The 21354-nt window shown below is 39.1% G+C and overlaps 1 protein-coding gene across 1 annotated transcript in view; it reads left to right on the forward strand.

The window, feature by feature from the left end:
• LOC140168648 (3'-5' exoribonuclease HELZ2-like) overlaps window positions 1-18146 on the forward strand; it is a 122069-nt gene extending 103923 nt beyond the window's left edge. Inside the window, 11 exon segments of the mRNA XM_072192059.1 lie at window positions 500-4796; window positions 5394-5488; window positions 5728-5877; window positions 6591-6728; window positions 8537-8826; window positions 9733-9929; window positions 10531-10633; window positions 11325-11555; window positions 12697-12853; window positions 13253-13420; window positions 15642-18146. Coding sequence (XP_072048160.1) covers window positions 500-4796; window positions 5394-5488; window positions 5728-5877; window positions 6591-6728; window positions 8537-8826; window positions 9733-9929; window positions 10531-10633; window positions 11325-11555; window positions 12697-12853; window positions 13253-13420; window positions 15642-15748 — 5933 coding nt within the window. The 3' untranslated portion in view covers window positions 15749-18146.
• The last annotated feature ends 3208 nt before the right edge of the window (window positions 18147-21354 follow it).

A 21354-nucleotide genomic window follows, 5' to 3' on the forward strand; every position in this document is an offset into this window, starting at 1 on the left:
CTACAAGTAATTAAAACTTCACCAAGGACATTTTTGTGACCTCATACATGAAAGTTTGAAACATTTTTTTTTGCAAATAGAGATTTATTTATACAGATTGAATGGTTAAATAATTATTGAGTTTAAAAAATAAACTTCTCCCATGTTACTTTTAACGTCCGTTGAGAAGATACAGAAGATACTGTTGATAATCGTCCCAGGTATATTCTTGATAAAATTTTAAATAAAAACTTTGTCTCAAAGCTCCGCCGTGCATTTGCTAATCATCCCGCATTAAATATTGTGAAGTCTATTTGTTATTCCTGACGAAATTGACCGTTGTGTTTTTGCAAAAAGAATTTAGAGTACTTCTGAGTTTTTCTGGTTCTCAGCCCTTGAAATATAAGGTACACATACCTGGTAAAAGCTGTTGCCTTTCATTTCAAGGGCTGTTCCAGTTGAAATCATACACCCCACATGCCATATAAGCATTGTTCTCAACATTTTGTACCTCCTACAGGCAAGCAGTTTCGCTGTGTTTTCATCAGTACAGTGCGAACACGTAGTACCCTCAACAAAGCACACATCACAGCCATAGACCACAACGAAGCCAACCGCCAAGATGGAGAATACTACTACGGATTCTTATCCGATATCAAACTTCTCAACACAGCCTTCACCCGAGCACAATCTCTTCTGGTAGTCGTCGGCGACCCGGTGGCACTCTGCTCTGTTGGGACTTGTTCCCAGACGTGGAAGAGTTATGTGTCGGAATGTGAGAAGCACGACAGTCTGTATCCTAAAGACGTGTCGGTGGATATGATTCAGCAGGAGATCATGGCCGCAAAGCAGCGCTTGAATCCATTTGCAAAGAGCTTCAAGCCATCCAAGGAGCATCACGGCTTACTCCAGTCTTCGTTGATGCAACCTGCAGCAGTCTCCAGACCTGTGAAGTCCGTATGGGGCAGCGGCAAGAACCCGTGGGGAGCGGCATCCGTAGCACCGCAAGCCAAACCTTCAGCGGCAGCTGCAGCTAACTTTGAGCGTCTTCTAAGCGAGGAATATCCAGCTCTACCTGACAGTAAAATCGATGACGTTGATGAGAACGACGAGACTGGCTCCTGGATCTTTGAAGAGGAAGAGGATGAAACCAACATCAACGATGCCATTCTGCAAGAGCTTAGAAGACAAGTGGTGTTTGATCGTAAGGAGATCGAAGCTTCTACAGAAAGTTCCGGATTTGACGAAGGAAGTCTGTCGCAGGCGGACTACAGCTTGTCGGCAGAAGGTCTGACGCAGGATTATCCTGTTGAGGATGACGTGGCGATTCAGGAAGAGATACGGCAGACTGATGTTGTCACAGAGCCTAGGCCTGTTCAGCCCATTCCGACGGCTCAGCATGCTCAGATACAGAGGCAGACATCGGAAGGCAAGGCGAAATTCCGTATGGTACAGAGTGGTAATCAAATCTTATTGGTTCAAGAAGATTATAAGAGAGCTCACCTCCAGGGGGCTGCAGATTTCATCGACGAGTACGATTCCGATGATTCCGACGAGGCAGATGCCGATCCTGCTGCGACGGAGCAATATAAGAAATTAGCTGAAGAGCAACCAGATAGGTTTAAAGTGTGCATCTTTCGTTATGATCCCAGCGGGAGAATTTACGCCGTCCCAAAGGACAGCGGGTCTTCGGAAGAAATTGTAATTACAAGCAAGAAACGTCGTGGGCAGGCTTTGGATTGTGACGAGGTCATAATTGAAATTCTCGAAGATGAGGATGAGTTAGACACGACAGGTGATGTTGAAGTAGTTGCTGCGGAAGCTGTTGAAGATGATAAGATTTATGGAAAGGTGGTTCATATATTGAAGCGAGCGTCTGATCCACGACTACGTAAAATCGTCTGCACCCTTGATCCCTACACCGATAATCTAATGGTCCCGATTGATCGCACGTTCCCTAAGTTATACGCGATGACACGAAAGGATAATCGTAAGAAGAAGCCCGTTAAGAATCTTAAGACATCCGAGAGGGTCACTGTATCAGTTTACAGCATTAAGAAAGGGGAGAGTTTTCACCATGAGAAAAACATCATAGTAACTAACAAGGAGAGGCCTAATAAGTTGTTTGTAGTCCAGTATTGGTCATGGTTTGAGAAGACACCATATCCGATGGGTCTCGTTACGGAAGAGCTGCCACCCGGTGATAATCCTAGGGATGGTCTGCACATCTTGAAGTTAGTACACAATGTAAAGGAGAAATGGAAGCCCAGTTTGGAGAACGAGATCTTTGAGCAATTTCCAGATAACTGGAAGATACCGGAAGAGGAGTTCCAACAGCGGGAAGACCTGCGTAATAAGATGGTGTTTACCGTAGATCCACCCGAATCTCGTGATCTTGACGACGCGATAAGTATAGAGGAGTTACCCGACGAGCGGTACGTCGTCGGCATACACATCGCTGATGTCTCGTATTTTGTTGAGAAAGAATCGGCTTTGGACGTCGAAGTCCGAGGACGCGCCACATCATACTACCCATCCTTTGCTAAACCCATTCATATGTTGCCACCTCAGCTAAGCACCCGATTGTGTAGTCTACTTCCAGAGGCTGATCGTCTAACCATATCCGTATTCATCACTTTGGATCAAAGAGGTAACATAGTCGATAATGCCCGCATTGTGAAGTCCGTTATCCGTTCGTATATCCAGCTATCCTACGACGATGTCGAGAAAGTAATTAACAGCGAAGATAGAGCTACGGTGCCCGGTATACGTGAACGCATCTTAATGATGCATAATTTGGCTAAAGAGAGACGTCGTCAGCGGTTGGGAGATGGCAGATTTGCATACTCACATGAAGACGACGAGGTGGAGGTTTCGCACCCCCAGGCCCACTCCATGGTGGAGGAGATGATGTTGCTAGCCAATCTTACTGTTGCTAAGTTCCTAATCTATAAATTCCCACAATGCACCCTGTTACGACGTCAGTTAACGCCGGATAAGAAGCACCTTCAGGAATGGGTCGATGATAACTTCCAGGATATCAAGAATAGTGTGTCTTTGTTGGGGAATCGAAGCTTAATGCAAAGCACCCAGATCCCAGTCAATGCTAATAATCCACTAACCAATCACAGCGTTACCTTGTTGAAGGAAACGTGGGATAAATTGCAGAGTTCAGTGCAGAGCGACGATAACGTCATGAATAAGATAATCGACATAGTCTGCACGGATCAGAATCACCCGCAATTGGCCGCGGCGCACGCCCAGTTCTATCGCTTAATGGAGAGAGCCGATTATATTTGTTCCGGCGATCACCCTGCACAGGATAAGCACGGCCATTATTCCTTATGCATGTCTGAGTACACTCACTTCACCTCACCGATCCGCCGTTACAGTGATCTAGTTGTCCACAGAATGCTGGTGTCTGCTATGTACGGAGAGACCACGCCACCTTATACACAAGAAGAAATGGCCCTTCTGTGCCACCACTGCACTGCACAATCATTGAATGCTAAAAGCTTCGAAATGAAGACGAGGGCATTGCAACTGGCTCTTAAAGCAAAGGAGGCTCCTCTACCTATGTTATCTTATGTTCAGAATGTATCCGACACAAGTATCCAATTACTGTTCCCTGGTAGGCGATATATTCCACCAGCCAAGCGGTCTATAGGACTCCAGCTCCTAAAACCAATCCAGAAACCAGACATGAATGAGGTTGAGGGCAGCATAAGTTTGAAATGGAAGCAGAGAGTATACGACAGACTGGGACACCTCAAGTCACGAGTGCCGCCTAATGCTACCCAAGAGTTGGAGACGGCAAGATTCACGGTGCAGGTTCCCGAGCGTCAGTGGCACGAGATCTTAACCGGCATTAAGACGGACGATATCTACCAGATCAAGAGCGCGGTGGAAGTGACGAGAAATGATATAGAACGGGTTGAGAGGGAGAGGGAGGCTATGAAGTCGAAGCCTACTCAACAGCTTGGAGTACGTGAAACTATCGTCGTCGATGAGGTTGTCAGTGAGAACATGAATGAGACGCAGACTCGGCACAGTCTATTTGTGGAGTTTCAGAGGAAATTTCAGCAGAGCAACGTCATTCAGCTTCAACTGCATGCATCATTACAGAAAGGCATTTTAGGGCCAAGCATCCAGCTATTCAACATGACTCCTTGTCTGGATTTATGTGCCGAACACCGAGCCAATGCAGTGGCATGCTTCGCCGATGTAGCCACACAGCGCCCTCAAGCAATTAAGAACATCAGCAGGTACAAAGAAGTTTGGTTGCCAATTCTGGAGATGATGAACGCCCACAATGCTGTGTATAACGACGAGACCGTCGTCATCCATGGTGTCGAGATCCAATGGCAGCGGCACTTCTTAGATGATGAACAGAGGTACATGTACCAAGGAAGCTTCCAGTTGCCGCAGAATTTCTGCGAAGCGCGTCACATCCAGTTCTCCTACCCGAGGAAATACAACAAAGAAGAACAAGATAATGAAGACATCCACATGGACTATCTGTGCATCCGATATTCCAATCTTGAAGTGCCGTATCGGATACAGTTCCAACTTCAGGAGCTGGACCAGAAGCCGGGGGTGCCGAGACCTAAAGATCACATGCCCCACCCGGGACAGATGGCATTTGTGGTTCATGCTGCGACGACAGACGTGCAGTTGGATAAGCGGTCCGGGCTGGTGGTAGTGCAGTTTGAGGTGAATCAGTTTTCATCACCGTTCCCGGACGTTCTACTTGGACGGCAGACGGAAGACGTGCCGGTGTGTACTCTGGAGCTGATCCCTAAGACAGAACCAGACAGGTGAGATATAATGTTTGTTTGTTTTGTTGTAAAGATGAATAACACTCGATCGCTGAGCGATTGTGATGTGTTGTATTTGAAATGCGATGGCAATTCCTTTGTTTTTGTGATGCATTGCACAGTGCTTTTGCACTATATATGTGATGCGATCAGTTCCATGGGGGCCAAGGAGGTTGAAAATTGAGTTACTTGTAATTATTAGCTTATACAAACATTATTACCTTATAAAGGGAGTTCGGTGGTCAAATGGAACAGGCTCAGACTCATAATCGGAAGGTTGCAGGTTCAAGCCCTGGTGACACCATTGTGTAAGGCACTTAACCTCGATTACTCCTCTCCACCCAGGTGTATAAATGGGTACCGGCAGTTTTGAGATATTTTCTCAAAATATCAAGAGCTATATGAAGAACCACTGAACCAAAACTGGGCTTGTTTTTACTCATTTTAATGTATGTTGATTCCAGCTAAGGTCGTGAAAATATATAAGTCTGAATTTTTGTTCAGTTTAAAAAAATGCAATTTGTCGTCTGCAGTCAACAACTGTGGAGAGTGTTAAGGTTAACATTATAATACTGCGTTTTGTTTATTTTTATCCAGACGTTTGGAGGATGCTGTGCGTCAGTTAGATAAAGCCACACCCCTCATACGAGATATTTGCCTTCTGCAGAAGCCAAGGACTACAGGAGCAGATGGTAAGTTGCTATTTGAAAACCAAATTTTTCTCTTTTTTTAGAGAGAGATTCTTATTGGTTCATTTTGGGAAAGCCTCAGGGGCATTGGACCTGGGCTATTGCAAGAAATACTGAATGGGGTTACCTGAATGGGCAACTCCATTTGAAATCTACATTCTACACCCCTGTGTTTTTTTAGCAATTGTTGAATTAGGTTGTGCAAAGTTACTGAATCGTTTGTATATTGATTAATTTTTCAGATGCAGTAGCTAAACTTCTACCAATGTTAGCCAAGAATGTGCGACTCCTGGAGGTGCCCGGATGCCCTTTATCCCGTCCTAATGAATCCCAGCAAGCTGCCATCCGCTGTGCTCTGGATCAACCATTTGCCATTATACAAGGCCCACCAGGTAAGAAGACTACGATGAGTTTTCAGGGTAGAAATGTGGTGATAATCTATGCATTGATTCTCGCAAAGATTCTCCTTAGCAGAGTTCCGAGAAGCCTTTTAGAATACGAGGGGAGTCTCGTGGCTATTTCATTTAAAATCCACACTCCCTCTGTGGAAGATTTTGATGTCTTTCACAGGGGGAGTATGAATTTAAAATGGAATGAACACATTAAGCAGCTTCATTTGAATTTCATACACCCTCTTGAGAAATATTCGACTTAAATCTTCCACAGAATGATTGTGAGTTTCAGATGGGTAGGAATGTATGTAGTTAAATTCTTGTTATTGGGCGAGTCATAAGTCTGAACTTACGCTCACGTAAATTCACAAAGTCTCTTACGCAATGGGCAACTAGTGTAGGTGGGTAGGTGCTGTGCTCCGCTGGTTGCACACTATTCTGTATCAATGCACCATGTTTTATTTTTTCACCAATTATAAGCCAAACAAATTTAAGGAACTGATTTCCTCTATCTTGTACTGAAATTATACTGGGGAATGTACTGAAACACTGCAAGAACACTGTTAATACTTTTGTAGTGTGAAAGTACAGACTTTGTATGGAAAATATCTATTGAGAATACTGAAAAGTGATTTAAGTGACTTAAGTAGGTATTTGATCAGAAGATCCAGATGCCCCATTTTAAACCCTCCTTTTTTCATTTTTATACACAGGTACTGGTAAAACTGTAACAGGTGCCTACTTGGCATATTTCTTCAACAAGATGAATAAGAAGTTACCACCAATGGGCAAAGGTCAACCACAAGTCTTGTACTGTGGACCGTCTAATAAATCTGTGGATGTGATTGCAGGTAAGGTTTTGGGGGAAAGGTCATGAGGGGAACAAAGGTCAACCATACAGGGTGACTAGTAGTTACCACCGATGGGCAAAGGTCAACCACAAGTCTTGTACTGTGGACCGTCTAATAAATCTGTGGATGTGATTGCAGGTAAGGTTTTGGGGGAAAGGTCATGAGGGGAACAAAGGTCAACCACAAGTTTTGTATAATTACCGCATCTCGTAACATAGTACATTAAGACGTTCTATAACGACCGCATCGTATAACATATTATGTGATCAAACAATATACGCACACGCTGACCGCCAGTGTATTTTGTCGCTGGTGGTATGTCCATCATGAGCTATTCGATTCTCTTGCAGGGAAACAAAAAAATAAAGTTTTATTTTATTTTGTTATCAAGTCTAAAAAGAGAAAATGATGAAACTGATGAATAGCAAAAATGAAAGTGATGCTTGTGAATAGGCTTGTTATTGACAGAGCTACTGTCGCCAATATTGTCGACAATGAATTTTTTTGAGAGTTTTCCGACAGTCGATAAGAGACTATCACTTTCGACAAAATAGTAATAAGGCCCGGCAAAAAACGAGATCTCGCTTTTCACGCTGTGATTCTCGCTTTAAAAAAAAGTTTCCAAGCAGTGTACTTACTATCAAAATGTTGCTTTATGCCATAAAAGTTCGCCGAATTCTATTAAAATGCAGTTCCAACTTCGCCAAAGTGCAGAATTCAACAGCATTGCAAGCACATGGTCGAGTGAAAAAGCCATGGATTACTCAATAAAAACTGCCATTTCATTTCAAATGAGTTCAAGTTTAGGCCAAATATCATTATATTTATTGAATTACTTTTTGTCACTTTTTTCTTCGATACCGGCCGGCGGCAGGTTTATTTACATTGGCCCTGAGCGAAACCCACGTGTATGTGGTGCAACGCTGTGTGTGAGCTATTAATAGCGAACTCGTCATGTCGTAACTCATGGGTCAGTCCATTATTACTGTGTAGGCACTGGGAGGGCAAGCTGATGTTTTAATACTGCTTAAAAGATGTAATTATATTTCTTGGCCCGCCTATGGATTATTATTTAGCTGTTTTATTTAAATATAAAAGTGAGATGATACGGCAATGAGTTGATTGGGTTTATGATAACACAGTCACATAGTCATATTGAAGCGAAGTCCTTCCCCCGAACCACTTTTGAACTGCTTTTTTGGGAGTCCCCTGCACACGTCATTACATCATCGCTGCATGCTTTCACTGAGTGAATTAATTTGACCTTGTAAATCATCGTAATAAATCCTCAAAAAGCAAATAAATGAAGCCATCCAACAAGAATAATGTTTGGAAGAAGTCAATTCATTCAAGGGAAATATGGTAGGATAAAGTTTGGCACCGCTCTTACAGGTAACAAGTGCTATTTTAGGGTCATAGAATTCGCCATCGTCGGCCGTCATGGATGCACAAATAACGCATTGAGTGCTAAATTCGGAAGCTTTATAAAGACTATATTTTTCACTTGTTTGTCGACAAAGATTTGACGTAGGATTCAGAGTTTTGGCGACATGTCGCCAAAGAAAAATGAAACGATAACAAGCCTACTTGTGAATGAGGTTAATGACGTTGTATCAGTTATTTTTGAGGTATTGTGAAAAAAAAATTTTGCTTTGACCCTGGAATATCCTTCGGTTCCAAAGCAAAATGTTTTTTTCACAATTCGCTTAAACCTCTAATCATAGTAGATAACTAATTACACAGTACCATGGACCTGTAAAAGAGCAAAGTAAATTTCTAAATTTCTCACTCTTTTTTTTAAAATACAGAGTACTTCAAGCAACTTAACATCAGCGTGGTACGTGTGTACAGCGAGACCATTGAACGTCGAGAGTTCCCCATCCCAGGAGCCCCTAACGCAGGGCGTAAGGTGTCCAGCGGCCGTGAAGCTCGCATGGATGACAGACACATGGACATCTCCCTGCACCACCTGATCCGTAAGCCATCTAATAGCTACCACGAGGCAATCAAGCAGTATGATGAGATGTTTAAGACGCAAGGATATAGGGCTAGTCTGTCTGATGTACTGGACTATAAGAGGACCATTACTGCTGCAGAGGTGGGTGAATGACACATTTCAGATATATTGAGGCTCAGTGCCACACTGTTTCATCTCCATTTTGGTCAATTTGAGAAAAAGTTAAAGATTTGCTCATACATATTTAACGGCATGATAAGGCCTTGTTATACTGGCCTATAACATTATAATGTCTGAACACTGCTCCATTATTGGTTTGGCCAATTTGAGTATAAAGATGTTTGCAGATTAGCTCATTTGTATATAATTGCATGATAAGGCCTTGTTAATACTGGCCTATAACTTTGATATCTGAAGACTGTGCCTCATTTTTATTTGGGCCAATTTGAGAAAAAGACTATTGAAGATTTGCTCCTATGTATATAATCGCATGATGATAAGGCATTGTTATACTGGCTTATAACATTGAAATGGGTGTGTTATAATGGAGATAGAGGCTTTGTGTTCCGGAAGAATTTCTTTCTGGAAAAAAAACATTTGGCATTTAATTATTTCACAAACTATCATTATGTTATGTTATGTTTAGTGATTACTTTTATAGAGTGCAACAGTACGCGTCCCCTTCGTGTCAAAGGGGCGCAAGATCGAACAGCCAAACACAGCATGCCAACCGAGAGAATGCTGGTGAATTCTAATGAGAGAATAACAAAAGAGTAGAAAATAAATAAAAGTGGAAAGTCAGTTCCATCAATCAAAGTATTAGGGAACAAACCAAAATTTTGATGATGTCTATAAATGTAAGTGTGATATATTGAAAATTAAACCGAAAGACATTTTAACTAGTGTTTTACAAATGAAATCAGACTTTTTGACCCCTTCCCTCAATGAAAAGACATTTGTTTACAGGACATCATCAAACATTTGGTTTGTTCCCTTACAGAAATACACTTATCAATTATTTCCTTTGTGTCCTTTGTGTTGCCATAGGAACAAGAGCTGAAGAAATACCAGATAGTCCTCTGCACCTGCAATGCGGCTGGTAGCCGACGTATCCGAGAATACACTACCATAATTCAGTGCATCGTGGATGAAGCCGGCATGTGTAATGAACCAGAGACGCTAATACCATTAGTTAACACTAAACCTAGTCAAGTGGTTCTGATTGGTGATCACCAGCAGCTTAGGTAAGTTGAACCTTGTTAAATTTGTTGATATAAACCAAGTTGAGATTACACTACCTTAAGTCACTGTATTGTGGATGAAGCTGACATGGGTAATGAACCAGAGATGCTAATACCATTAGTTAACACTAAACCTAGTCAAGTGGTTCTGATTGGTGATCACCAGCAGCTTAGGTAAGTTGAACCTTGTTAAATTTGTTGATATAAACCAAGTTGAGATTACACTACCTTAAGTCACTGTATTGTGGATGAAGCTGACATGGGTGATGAACCGGAGACGCTGATATCATGGATTTACACTAAACCTAGTCAGCTGGTTCTGATTGGTGATTATTAGCAGCTTGGGTAAGTTAAACCTAGTTAAACTGGGTGATGTAAACCTAGTTGAGATTACACCACCATGTGGATGAATTTGGCATGGGTGACAAACTAGAGACGCTGATACCATGGATTAACACTAAACCTTGTCAACTGGTTCTGATTGGTTATCACCAGCAGCTTAGATAAGTTAAACCTTGTTAAATTGGTTGATGTAAACCTGGTTAAGCACAGATGATTGTTAAAAACAGTTTTCAAATCAAACCCAATTGCTTTTCTCTTTCAGGCCCATAATTCAAGAGCGCACTGCCCAGCTGTTAGGTATGGAGACATCCCTACTGGAGAAATACAAGTCCAAAGCTCTAATGCTGAAAACTCAGTACCGTATGGTAAGCACTCATATTAGATACAATTTGCATATTATCACTTCAAGGATCGTTATAAATGTGACTCCAGAGATGAAATTTGTCACAGAATTTCCTGAAATGAAATAGAAATACTTTTTAGGAAATCGTTTGTCACTTGATAGCAATGAAAATGTGGATTTGATTGTCAGTTGTCAATGTTTGCATTGCTCATTATGCAATTGTAACTACTTGTGTGAAAATGATTATAAAAAACTTGACATAGTAGCTGTGAAAATTAAAAATGTTTTATGCTCAGTTCAATCAATCAATCAATCAATCAATCAATCAATCAATCAATCAATCAATCAATCAATCAATCAATGACATTTATAGAGCCCCAAAACCAAAAAGAAATTGCACTAAGGTGCTATTGATGTTGAATGTTGAGTGCGAAGTTGAACAAATTGAGTTACCAGAGGGATTTAAATACATAATCAAACATCTTGGTTACATCTCTGATCTTTATCCAAGTATTCATGGTGGCCCTTCCTTCTGAATACTAATAGGGAGAAAAGTGAAGACCCTCCCCCAATTTTCCGTACCACTTTTATCAGGTGCTGGTGGAGTAAAAATTAAGCTTGTCTGATTTTCTTAGTGAGCAAACGGCATTGGCATCTACGTGTATATTTACCATGTTTTACGCTTACCAATTTCACTCTTCTTTACTCTACAGCATGAAGCCATCTGTGAGTTCCCATCTGTATCATTTTACCATGGAGAACTAGAAACGGCTGACATCATCAAAAGACGTCGTCCTGACCCCCCTGGCATGAACATCTGGCCAGGCGGCGACCAGCGCCCGTCGGTGTTCTGTCACGTGTACGGGCGGGAGGAGACGTTGACGGTGAAGACGGCAGAGGGCAATGAGAAATCCAAGAGTAACCCTCAGGAGGTGTATCATGTGGTAGGTGTTTGGACTTCTAGAAAGCACAGTACAATATTTCAGACTTATTTAAAGCCGTATTGTAACATTTGCTGAGGAGGACGCTGTCAATATATTTCAAGATACTGTTTTTCACATGATTGTAAGGTACTTAATTAAACTAACATACCCTGCAAAAATCATTCGAATAAATACGCGATATTCATAACACAGTACATGCATGGTGTGCGGGCGGTCATACACACATCAAAGGACCATAGCACAACTGCTACCATAGCACAACTGATGGAGTGGCAGGCATTGGCGATATCGGTGCTGGTAGTAAATTCCAATGGAAAAGAAATACTCATTTATTTTTATGGAAATGTTACAATATGGCTTTAACTCCATGGGCACTACTGGCTGAATGATTGGCTATTTTGATCGGTTACAAAGAGGGTCCTTTAAATTACCAAGAGCTGTAAAAGCTCTTTTGCGATTGGTTACTCAGTTGATTATCACGTGTATTTAACCAATCAAGGGTACTGTAAGAAGGCTATAGTACCCATGGGGTCAATCATTGGTTGAGATTGTGTGTATCATTTCAAAATTATAAGATGTGAATATTTCCATACTGAACTTGAGTGTGGCTCAGTGGTTAGAAATCTAGCTTCTGGTGCATGAGATTCCGAGTTTCTTTCCTGATGGAGGAAACTCTGCTGGGATATTTACCTGGAAAATAAAGTGTGAATTTAATTGGTAACATCTGTAGATTAAATTCAGACTTTCGCTCTCCCCATGGTGCATTTAGAGTTGGGTATATGACCCATGAGAGAATTTTGTCCTTCAGAGGGGACGTTTAGCCATCAGTCGGGTGTACAGAAGAGCCATACATGTACAAGTAGCTCGCAGAGAAGAGTCTGTTAGACCCAGCTGACTATTCCCAGCCTGTATGCATGTTGAAATGGACCCCAACGGAAATAAACTTCATAAGAGGCAATCGGTTACTCCTTCATGTAATTTACACAAAATTAGGGTTAGGATTAGGGTTAGGTTATATGAAATAATTGCATGAAGGATCGACCGGTTTTCTTGGGTTATCCAGGGTTGTCAAACCCGAGCAAATCAAATCTAAAGAAAAACTTTTATTTGATGATATGTTTGTTTCTTTTCATATTTGCAGGTGAGGATCGCGACTACACTGGCGACTCGTTTCAACGTCAAACCAGAAAACATCATTGTCCTATCCCAGTACAGGCTACAATGTGCCGAGATTGAGAAGGAGTTACAGAAGAAAGGTCACAGACAGATTAAAGTCAGCACAGTAATCACCAGCCAAGGTATGTGTTGTGGATGGTAATGGAATGTTGATGTGACTAGGGCTTTGTGACTATAGTCGTAGTCGCGACTATTAGCTGTAGTCGCGACTATCTATTCTATTGTGTCCTCAAGAAAGGGGATATGGGCATATTATGTGGCTAGATTTAGACTTACAAATTGTTTAAAATTGTGTTAAATGTTGGTGATAAAATTATGTTATATCAATAAGCTTATTTTTGAGCAGACTTTTACAGTGTTTTGGAAGCTTGTGTAATGTGTTGCTTGCCCTGTGCATTCTTCAGTACAAACTGAGTCTATTTATGCATTTTGGGCGTGATTTTCGGCAGGAAATATTTTTGTTTATCTCTGCATTTCAGCAGTTAATTTTGTATGTTTATCTCATCTTTGACATTTCACAGGTAGTGAATGGGACTACGTTATCATGTCTACAGTACGCTCCTTACCACGCATTGAGATTGAAGACAAGCCCAGCACAGGATGGAAATTGCGTCATCTTGGCTTCATCATGGATGAGAATCAGATGAATGTTGCACTCACCAGGGCCAAGAGAGGACTCATTATTGTCGGTAAGTAGGATTAGGATTGGGTTATTCCATTTGAACCTGTTGCACTACAAGATTCCTATTGCAGCTGCCTGCACAGGTACACTGATACCTGGTGGGTTCTATGTAGTAGCAGCTGAGTACCAGTGTAGGTAATCTGTGTGTACCTGTCAGGAACATTGGTGGTGGTTTAATAGTGTAGGTGGCCACAATGTACTGGCAAAGTTACGTAATAAATCGGATTAACTACCATAGCAATGACATTGACATGGTTCAATGCAGAGGTACCGTGTGAACGTACCAGTGCAGCGCGGTATATTCAAAAATTGTTTTCACCTATGGTAGTGAATCCGCTTATTACAGGCTGAGTCAAAAAGAAGTAAACTCATGTTTGAGGCACTGTAACTCGAGAATTACAAGGAATCTGCTAAAAATAAAAATACCACTGGAAAGAGCAAATTCTACACGTCTAATTAAAAAAAAGAATTGTTGCAATTGCTTACAGCAAACTAAAGTTATACTCATTTGAATATAACCACCCATTTTAGTAGTTGCACACGGCTGATTGATTTTCATCCATTTCAATTTCGACGAATCAGCAAAGTGCTAACAAGATTTATTGTTGAAAAGACAACTTTTGCTTTTAATTAATATTCAACAAAGTCCATGACTGTACTATAGTTTGTAGGGATACCAATTCAAGTCTTTACGAACTATCCGGCAGAAGCTTGATTGGGGAATGCTGGGTAAAGGATTGAGCTGATCTTTGGTCTTGCTGTAACGCATGTCTAACTCTAGCAATGTTCACTTGTGATCTAGCAGATCGTGGTCTGTCTGAAGCTGTCGGCTGTCTGTTCCTTAGTGTCCCATGCACATTGAGCTTGTTCATATTCTTATATAATGCTCCCTTGCATGAAACCCGGTTAGCTGTAGGAAATTGGAGACGAAAAAGACGCTAAAGACTCTGAACTTCAGTGGGACTCTTAGTTTCATGATACTTCGTCGACAGAAACGTGCGTTCCCGTGCGGTAAATTGTGGTGTCATATTGTCATTTGGCCCGTTTTATTATAATGTAGTGCAATGAGGTAAAATTCATATTGAAAAGAGCCCTTTAACTTGTAGGAATTATTGATCGAAACCACACCTGCCACAGAACTTTATTTGCATTTGAAAATCGCGCCTAACCAATCAATATAATAGGTAGGCCCCTACTTGGGAAGTGAAACCGTGGGCAGCTAGAAAAATGGATGTTGTATTCAAATGAGTATAACTTAAGTTTGCTGTGAGCAATTGCAACAATTCCTTTTTTTATTTAGACGTGTAGAATTTGCCCTTTCCAGTGGTATATTCATATTTAGCAGATTCCTTAAAGATCTCGAGTTACAGCCCCTCAAACATGAGTTTACTTCTTTTTGACTCAGCCTGTACATAACTTTACCAGCGCATAGGAATTGTAAAGTGTAAAAGGAAGATTTTGGAATTCCAACCAAATTTAACTGTTTCAGCTGTCCCAGGTTGAACAGTTTTCATCTAGAAACAGTAGAAAATTCTGGAAGATTTTGGAATTCCAAGCAAATTCCCAAGTAGGGCCCATCCAAGCCCTGGTTTTGAAAATCTGCAGGCCCTCATCAATTTTAAATGGCCCAGAATTTGTATTTTGAAAATTTTAATGTTGCACTGTTCAACATATGTGACACTTTGTAAGACTCAAAGGATAATGCCATTGCAGAAGGCAGAATCTTGGACAACTATCCAGTTACCACGATAGAATTGCTTTTATCCGAGTAACTGGATAGTTTTCCAAAATTAGCAGGGTAGAATTTGATGTTGAAGTTGGCATTGGGCTATTCCAGTTGAAATCCATTTGCCACATCTGCATAAACATTAAGAAGAAACACAAAGCCCCAAGCTAATCAAGTTTGGCAGAAATTTGCAGCGGATAACCGAAAAGGCCGCTTTTGTGGCGGTGGGGGGGGGGCACACAGAAATACTGGTCAATATATACTTCAGGGGTGTGAGAGTTCCTCTTTTCAGTTGATTTCCTCTTTTTTTATTGCCAAAATTTATGCGTTTTCTTTTATAAGGCCTCTCACACCCCTGATACTTGCCTTAGACTTAAAACTAGTGGCTCTCTGTAAAGGTTGAGATCTTGTAGTAACTTGCGTATTATTATGCTACATAGTGTGTTTGCTTCATTCTTTTAATGTGTGTCATTTATATTTATCTGTTATTTTGCTTTTACAGGTAATCAGTACCTTCTACAGACCCATGACCTCTGGAATGAGTTACTGAGCAACTACAGGCAACATGGAAGTGTTGTTGAAGCTCGCAGCTTCCCCCGTGTACGTTAGAGCGCCCTCGTCCTGAGAATGAGTAGCTGAGCAACTACAGGCAACACGGACGTTAGAGCGCCCTTGTCCTGATGTAACCTCTACTAGGCTTTGAATCAATTTAGTGTTTAATTCAGAGGTGTTACAAGGACATTATGAGTGCATCACTGACCATTCGCATTGAAGTATCATGTTGGCAGGTGTTCTGTGGCAGATATTCAAGACTGCTTGTGTGGTGCTTTTTTGTGTGGAGTTTACTGATATAGTCTTCTACATATTCATTTAATTTACTTTCGGTAATTGTAAATGATAATACACAAAGCTGATGTGTAATCATTTGTAAGATTTCATTTAAAGCCCAAAAATTCATGGTAATAGTTGAAAATGTGGGTTTAAATCCCAACAATGTTGGGGTTTTTGCTCCCTCCTGGTCTGCGTAGTTGCTGCCGTTGAACCCCACTAGGGCCTAAGATCTCCAGCATCATTTTTAGATTTTTTTCAGAGGACCTAATGGCATCTCCAAACTTTTAGAACTTTTTTATGAAGAAATTTGTTAAATGCAAAATGTAGTTAATTCATGAACATATAAACAGATTATGTTATGTTTTGTTATAATATGTGGTATCAAATTGGACGATGATGATATGATTTGATATGATTTAATATGATATGATATATGATATGATATGATATGATATATAAAATTGAACACAACTTAATAAACTCTTGTACATCTCAACATAATACTAATTCTTAGTAATAATGAACATGGGTATAATATATATTGTAATTAATGACTAGAAACACTTTCAAGTTGTAGGTCAAGTTCAGAATTTGGTACTTCAAGTTAGGGCAAATCTGAGGAAAATGCTCTTAATTAATTAGGAAATTTTGAAACCAATTGAATAACGTAGAAAAATTGTTTTGTTGTATCTTCCTGTATAATGGAAGTCAAGAATACTGTGGACTTCAAATAATGAACAACCTTGAGCAAAATGGTTTGTTTTTAAGATATTATGAAGATTAGTTGTAGTTGTAGCTTCATGATTTGTTGGTAATAATGCAAAACTCTGATCATTATTACAAGAATTACGGGTTTAGAGGGTTATGAATAGAAGTACATAATGTACATTGTGTAATGTTTGGGTAATGGGTATTTGGGTAAGGAGATGGCTTGAACAAAAATGCTTTGAGCTACTGTATAAAATTTAATGCGGACTAATGTCGCCAAATATGGTAAGATGACACAGCTTGGTAGTAGTAGGCGAGATGGATAAGATAATGGGCAATGGTTAGGGTGATGGAAGCATAGGCTAGGGGTATCTAGTGGATTAGGGTATGTACTCAGAGATACTGTGTATTATATACTTGGTAAAATAAGGATATGTTAAAAGAAAGTAAATTTTGGTATGGGGTAATTTTGGAATGAGTTAACTTGTTCCAGTTAAGTGCTGTATAAATACTTGTAATAATATAAAATTATTATGATGAAGAATGCATAGTATTGTGTATGCTTAAACATGTATAATAGGGACGTGTTAAAAGAAAATTACATTCTGTAACATATTTATGTCGCAGTTAAGTGCTGTATAAATGCTTGCAATAATAATAATGATGATGATCAAGATGTTGGTGAAGAAAATGTATAATATTGCATGTTCTGAAAACATGTATATTAGGGGTATGTTAAAAGGATGATGGTATGGGATATGCTGTTTAAACTTAAGCAGTTAAGTGCTGTATAATTGCTTGTAATAATAATGATAATTAAGATGTTGATAAAGAAACTACGTAGCATTGCATATGCTTAAAACATGTATATTAGGGGTATGTTAAAAGACAGGTGGAATGAGATATTATGTTTAAACTTAAGCAGTTAAGTGCTGTATAAATGTGACCCCTCGGCACAACTGAGCCCGGATGTCGCCAGTGCCACTATTGAGATATGCTCCGTCGAACTTAACAATAAACAATAGGAAACAAAGGATTTATTGACAGTTTTATTGATTTTTCACTACTTAAATGTCAAGTACTATAGACATGATATACATCATTTTAAAGCTAATTTCAAGCAGAATATTTTGGTTGAATATCTCAAAATGATGATTGGCGACTTCAGGGCTCAGTTGTGCCGAGGGGTCACAAATGCTTGTAATAATAATGATGATTAAGATGTTGATAAAGAAAATGCATATGCTTAAAACATGTATATTAGGGTAGGGATATATTAAAAGGCAGATTAGTATGAGACATATGTTGAAACTTAAACAGTTAAGTGCTGTATAAATGCTTATAATAATATGCTTAAAACATGTATATTAGGGTAGGGATATATTAAAAGGCAGATTAGTATGAGACATATGTTGAAACTTAAACAGTTAAGTGCTGTATAAATGCTTATAATAATAATAATGATGATGATAATAGAAAATGTGTTGCATTGCGTACACTTCAGGCAAAAAAATGGAAATGTTTGTAAAATAGGGATATATTAAGAGAAAGTTGGATTGAGATAATCCGTTTAACTTTATGTTCCAATTAAGTGCTGTATAAATGCTGGTAATAATAATGATGATGATGGTGAATGATGTGTACACTTCAGACAAAAAAAACACCAAAAAATTGGTAAAATAGGGGTATATTAAGAGAAAGTCAGATTGAAACAATCTGTTTAAACTGTATGTTGTACTTAAAGTGCTGTATAAATGCTAATAATAATGATGATTGTAGAAAAGGCGTAGCATTGTGTACGCTTCAGACAAAAAAAAAGGGTAAAATAGGGGTATATTAAGATAAAGTCAGATTGATACAATCTGTTTAGACTGTATGTTGTACTTAAGTGCTGTATAAATGCGTGTAATAATAATTATGATGATTGTAAAAATGTGTATCATTGTGTATGCGCTTTGACAAAAAATGGTAAAATAGGGGTATATTAAGAGAAAGTCGTATTGATTCAATAGGTTTAAATTGTATGTTGTGCTGTATAAATGCTTATAATAATTATGATGATTACATGTAAAAAAATATGTAGCATTGTGTACGCTTCAGACAAAAAAATGGTAAAATAGGGGTATATTAAGAGAAAGTCGGATTGATTCAATCTGTTTAAACTGTATGTTGTACTTAATGACGAAGAGATATTTAGTACAGAAATCTGTGCACCAATATATGAATATATATTCCTCATATATGTGGCGAAGTCATCTGTTAAAGTAATGTCTTGTAACGTTATAATCTTTTTTTTTCTGTGTCTCTCTCTCTCTCTCTATATATATATATATGTAATTGGAGCAATTGCCAAGCAGTTCCATATACATTTTAATTAGTCCACTTTGGGGCTATTCCAGTTGAAATCCATACACCCCCTACAGAAGACATTACCTTAATCTTCCACACAGGGGGTGTAGATTTTCAAATGGAGTCAATTTGGTAGGTAAGGTTAACTTGGTGTGTATTTTTATAAATCAATGCTATTGTTAACATCAGTGTTGTTAAGGTCTATTACGATATTTGGGAATAAGCATTTGCATGCCGTTTTATTAAGAGTAGTTTTGAATATGTACAGTTCTAAAAAAATTTCGAAGGATCAGTGTCTGACAGTCCTAATTTACAGGCTTTCTTGATTTGTTCTGGTGCTAACTAAACATGTCCTTCATTGATATGGGACTTCAGTACTCACTGTCGGTTGCCTGAACACTAGAAATTGAAATGATTTACAACGTTAAATGTGGCTCTGACTTCCTGATGAAGTCAGAGCCACATCTGACGAAAGCTTGACCAATTTCACACAGTGACTGGCTGCACCAGTACTGTAGTTTTCACACATTGACCGGCTGCACCGGTAATGTGATATCCGACGGCACACCGAATAAAAATCAGTTGTTATGGAATCCCATTGTGAAAGCCTATCTACTTGTTAAATTCTCTGTTTTTGAAAAATATCGGTAAATAAGTTCGATCCTTTGAATTTTTGAGCAGTGTACATGTAAGGAAGGTAATGATTGTGGATAGCTTACATGAGAGTGGTTTTAATAATATGAATTAGATAAGAGTTGCATGTAAGTGGTTTGAAAATATTGCTGATTTCAGTGTAATTTTAGTATTGCATGCATGTTTAGTATATGGATATAAATTGCAGGGAATCAACCCCAACGGTTCCCTGCATTTTTTTGTCTCAATGTAATGTGTTAAATTGCTTAGACCTATGAATGAAGATGGAACCATCAAAAGATTGGTGTCCTCATGCCAAATTGTCATTGTTGTTATAAATCTTTTGTACAATTTTGATTGTCTTAATTGTGACAGAACTTTTTACTTCATCATACGCATTTTTTTTTTTTTCAATATATTATATTTTTTCTTCAAATTATTGTAATTGCATGTTTTGCATGATATAAACTCCTGATGAATTTACAAAATATATACAACGTATTTGTTTTCTAAACATCTATATTTCTTATAATAGAATTTAACTTTTGTCAATCTAGATGAGTCGGATATAATATTGTGTGGCATGCTTGATTGATAGAATTGTAATCGGTGCTGTAAATAGCTTCATTACCAGGGTGCATGGGTACTAAACTAGCAAGATAATGTGCTCTATATTGCAGTTGTTGCCATGGATATGGACTGTGCCTCTTTTATGAGCTAGAAATAGACAAATCAAATTTCTTCCTTTTTGGTTTTCTTTTCTTTCTTAATTTTTCAAATTATTTTGAAATATATCAATTATTTTATCTTTTCATGTGCTGATTTCAAATGGCAGTGTATGAGATTGTAGAATAAGGCAGTTGTCAGTCAAAATGGAGTGTTGGTACATGTAGTTTGTCGTTCATGTATATCTGTCCAATGTGACCATTGTAACTTATGACATTTCTACTTAAATCAAATTTAGTTAAAGCCATGTTATAACATGTTATGACATTTCCATAAGAAATAGATTTGTTTCTCTTTTCCACAAAATGTTAGTTTTCTCTATCACATATGTCCCCTTTTAAGTCCACTTTGGGGCTATTCCAGTTGAAATCCATACACCCCCTACAGAAGACATTACCTTAATCTTCCACACAGGGGGTGTAGATTTTCAAATGGAGTCAATTTGGTAGGTAAGGTTAACTTGGTGTGTATTTTTATAAATCAATGCTATTGTTAACATCAGTGTTGTTAAGGTCTATTACGATATTTGGGAATAAGCATTTGCATGCCGTTTTATTAAGAGTAGTTTTGAATATGTACAGTTCTAAAAAATTTCGAAGGATCAGTGTCTGACAGTCCTAATTTACAGGCTTTCTTGATTTGTTCTGGTGCTAACTAAACATGTCCTTCATTGATATGGGACTTCAGTACTCACTGTCGGTTGCCTGAACACTAGAAATTGAAATGATTTACAACGTTAAATGTGGCTCTGACTTCCTGATGAAGTCAGAGCCACATCTGACGAAAGCTTGACCAATTTCACACAGTGACTGGCTGCACCAGTACTGTAGTTTTCACACATTGACCGGCTGCACCGGTAATGTGATATCCGACGGCACACCCGAATAAAAATCAGTTGTTATGGAATCCCATTGTGAAAGCCTATCTACTTGTTAAATTCTCTGTTTTTTGAAAAATATCGGTAAATA

Source organism: Amphiura filiformis, chromosome 13 (assembly GCF_039555335.1).
Source record: "Amphiura filiformis chromosome 13, Afil_fr2py, whole genome shotgun sequence".
Lineage (NCBI taxonomy): Eukaryota > Metazoa > Echinodermata > Ophiuroidea > Amphilepidida > Amphiuridae > Amphiura > Amphiura filiformis.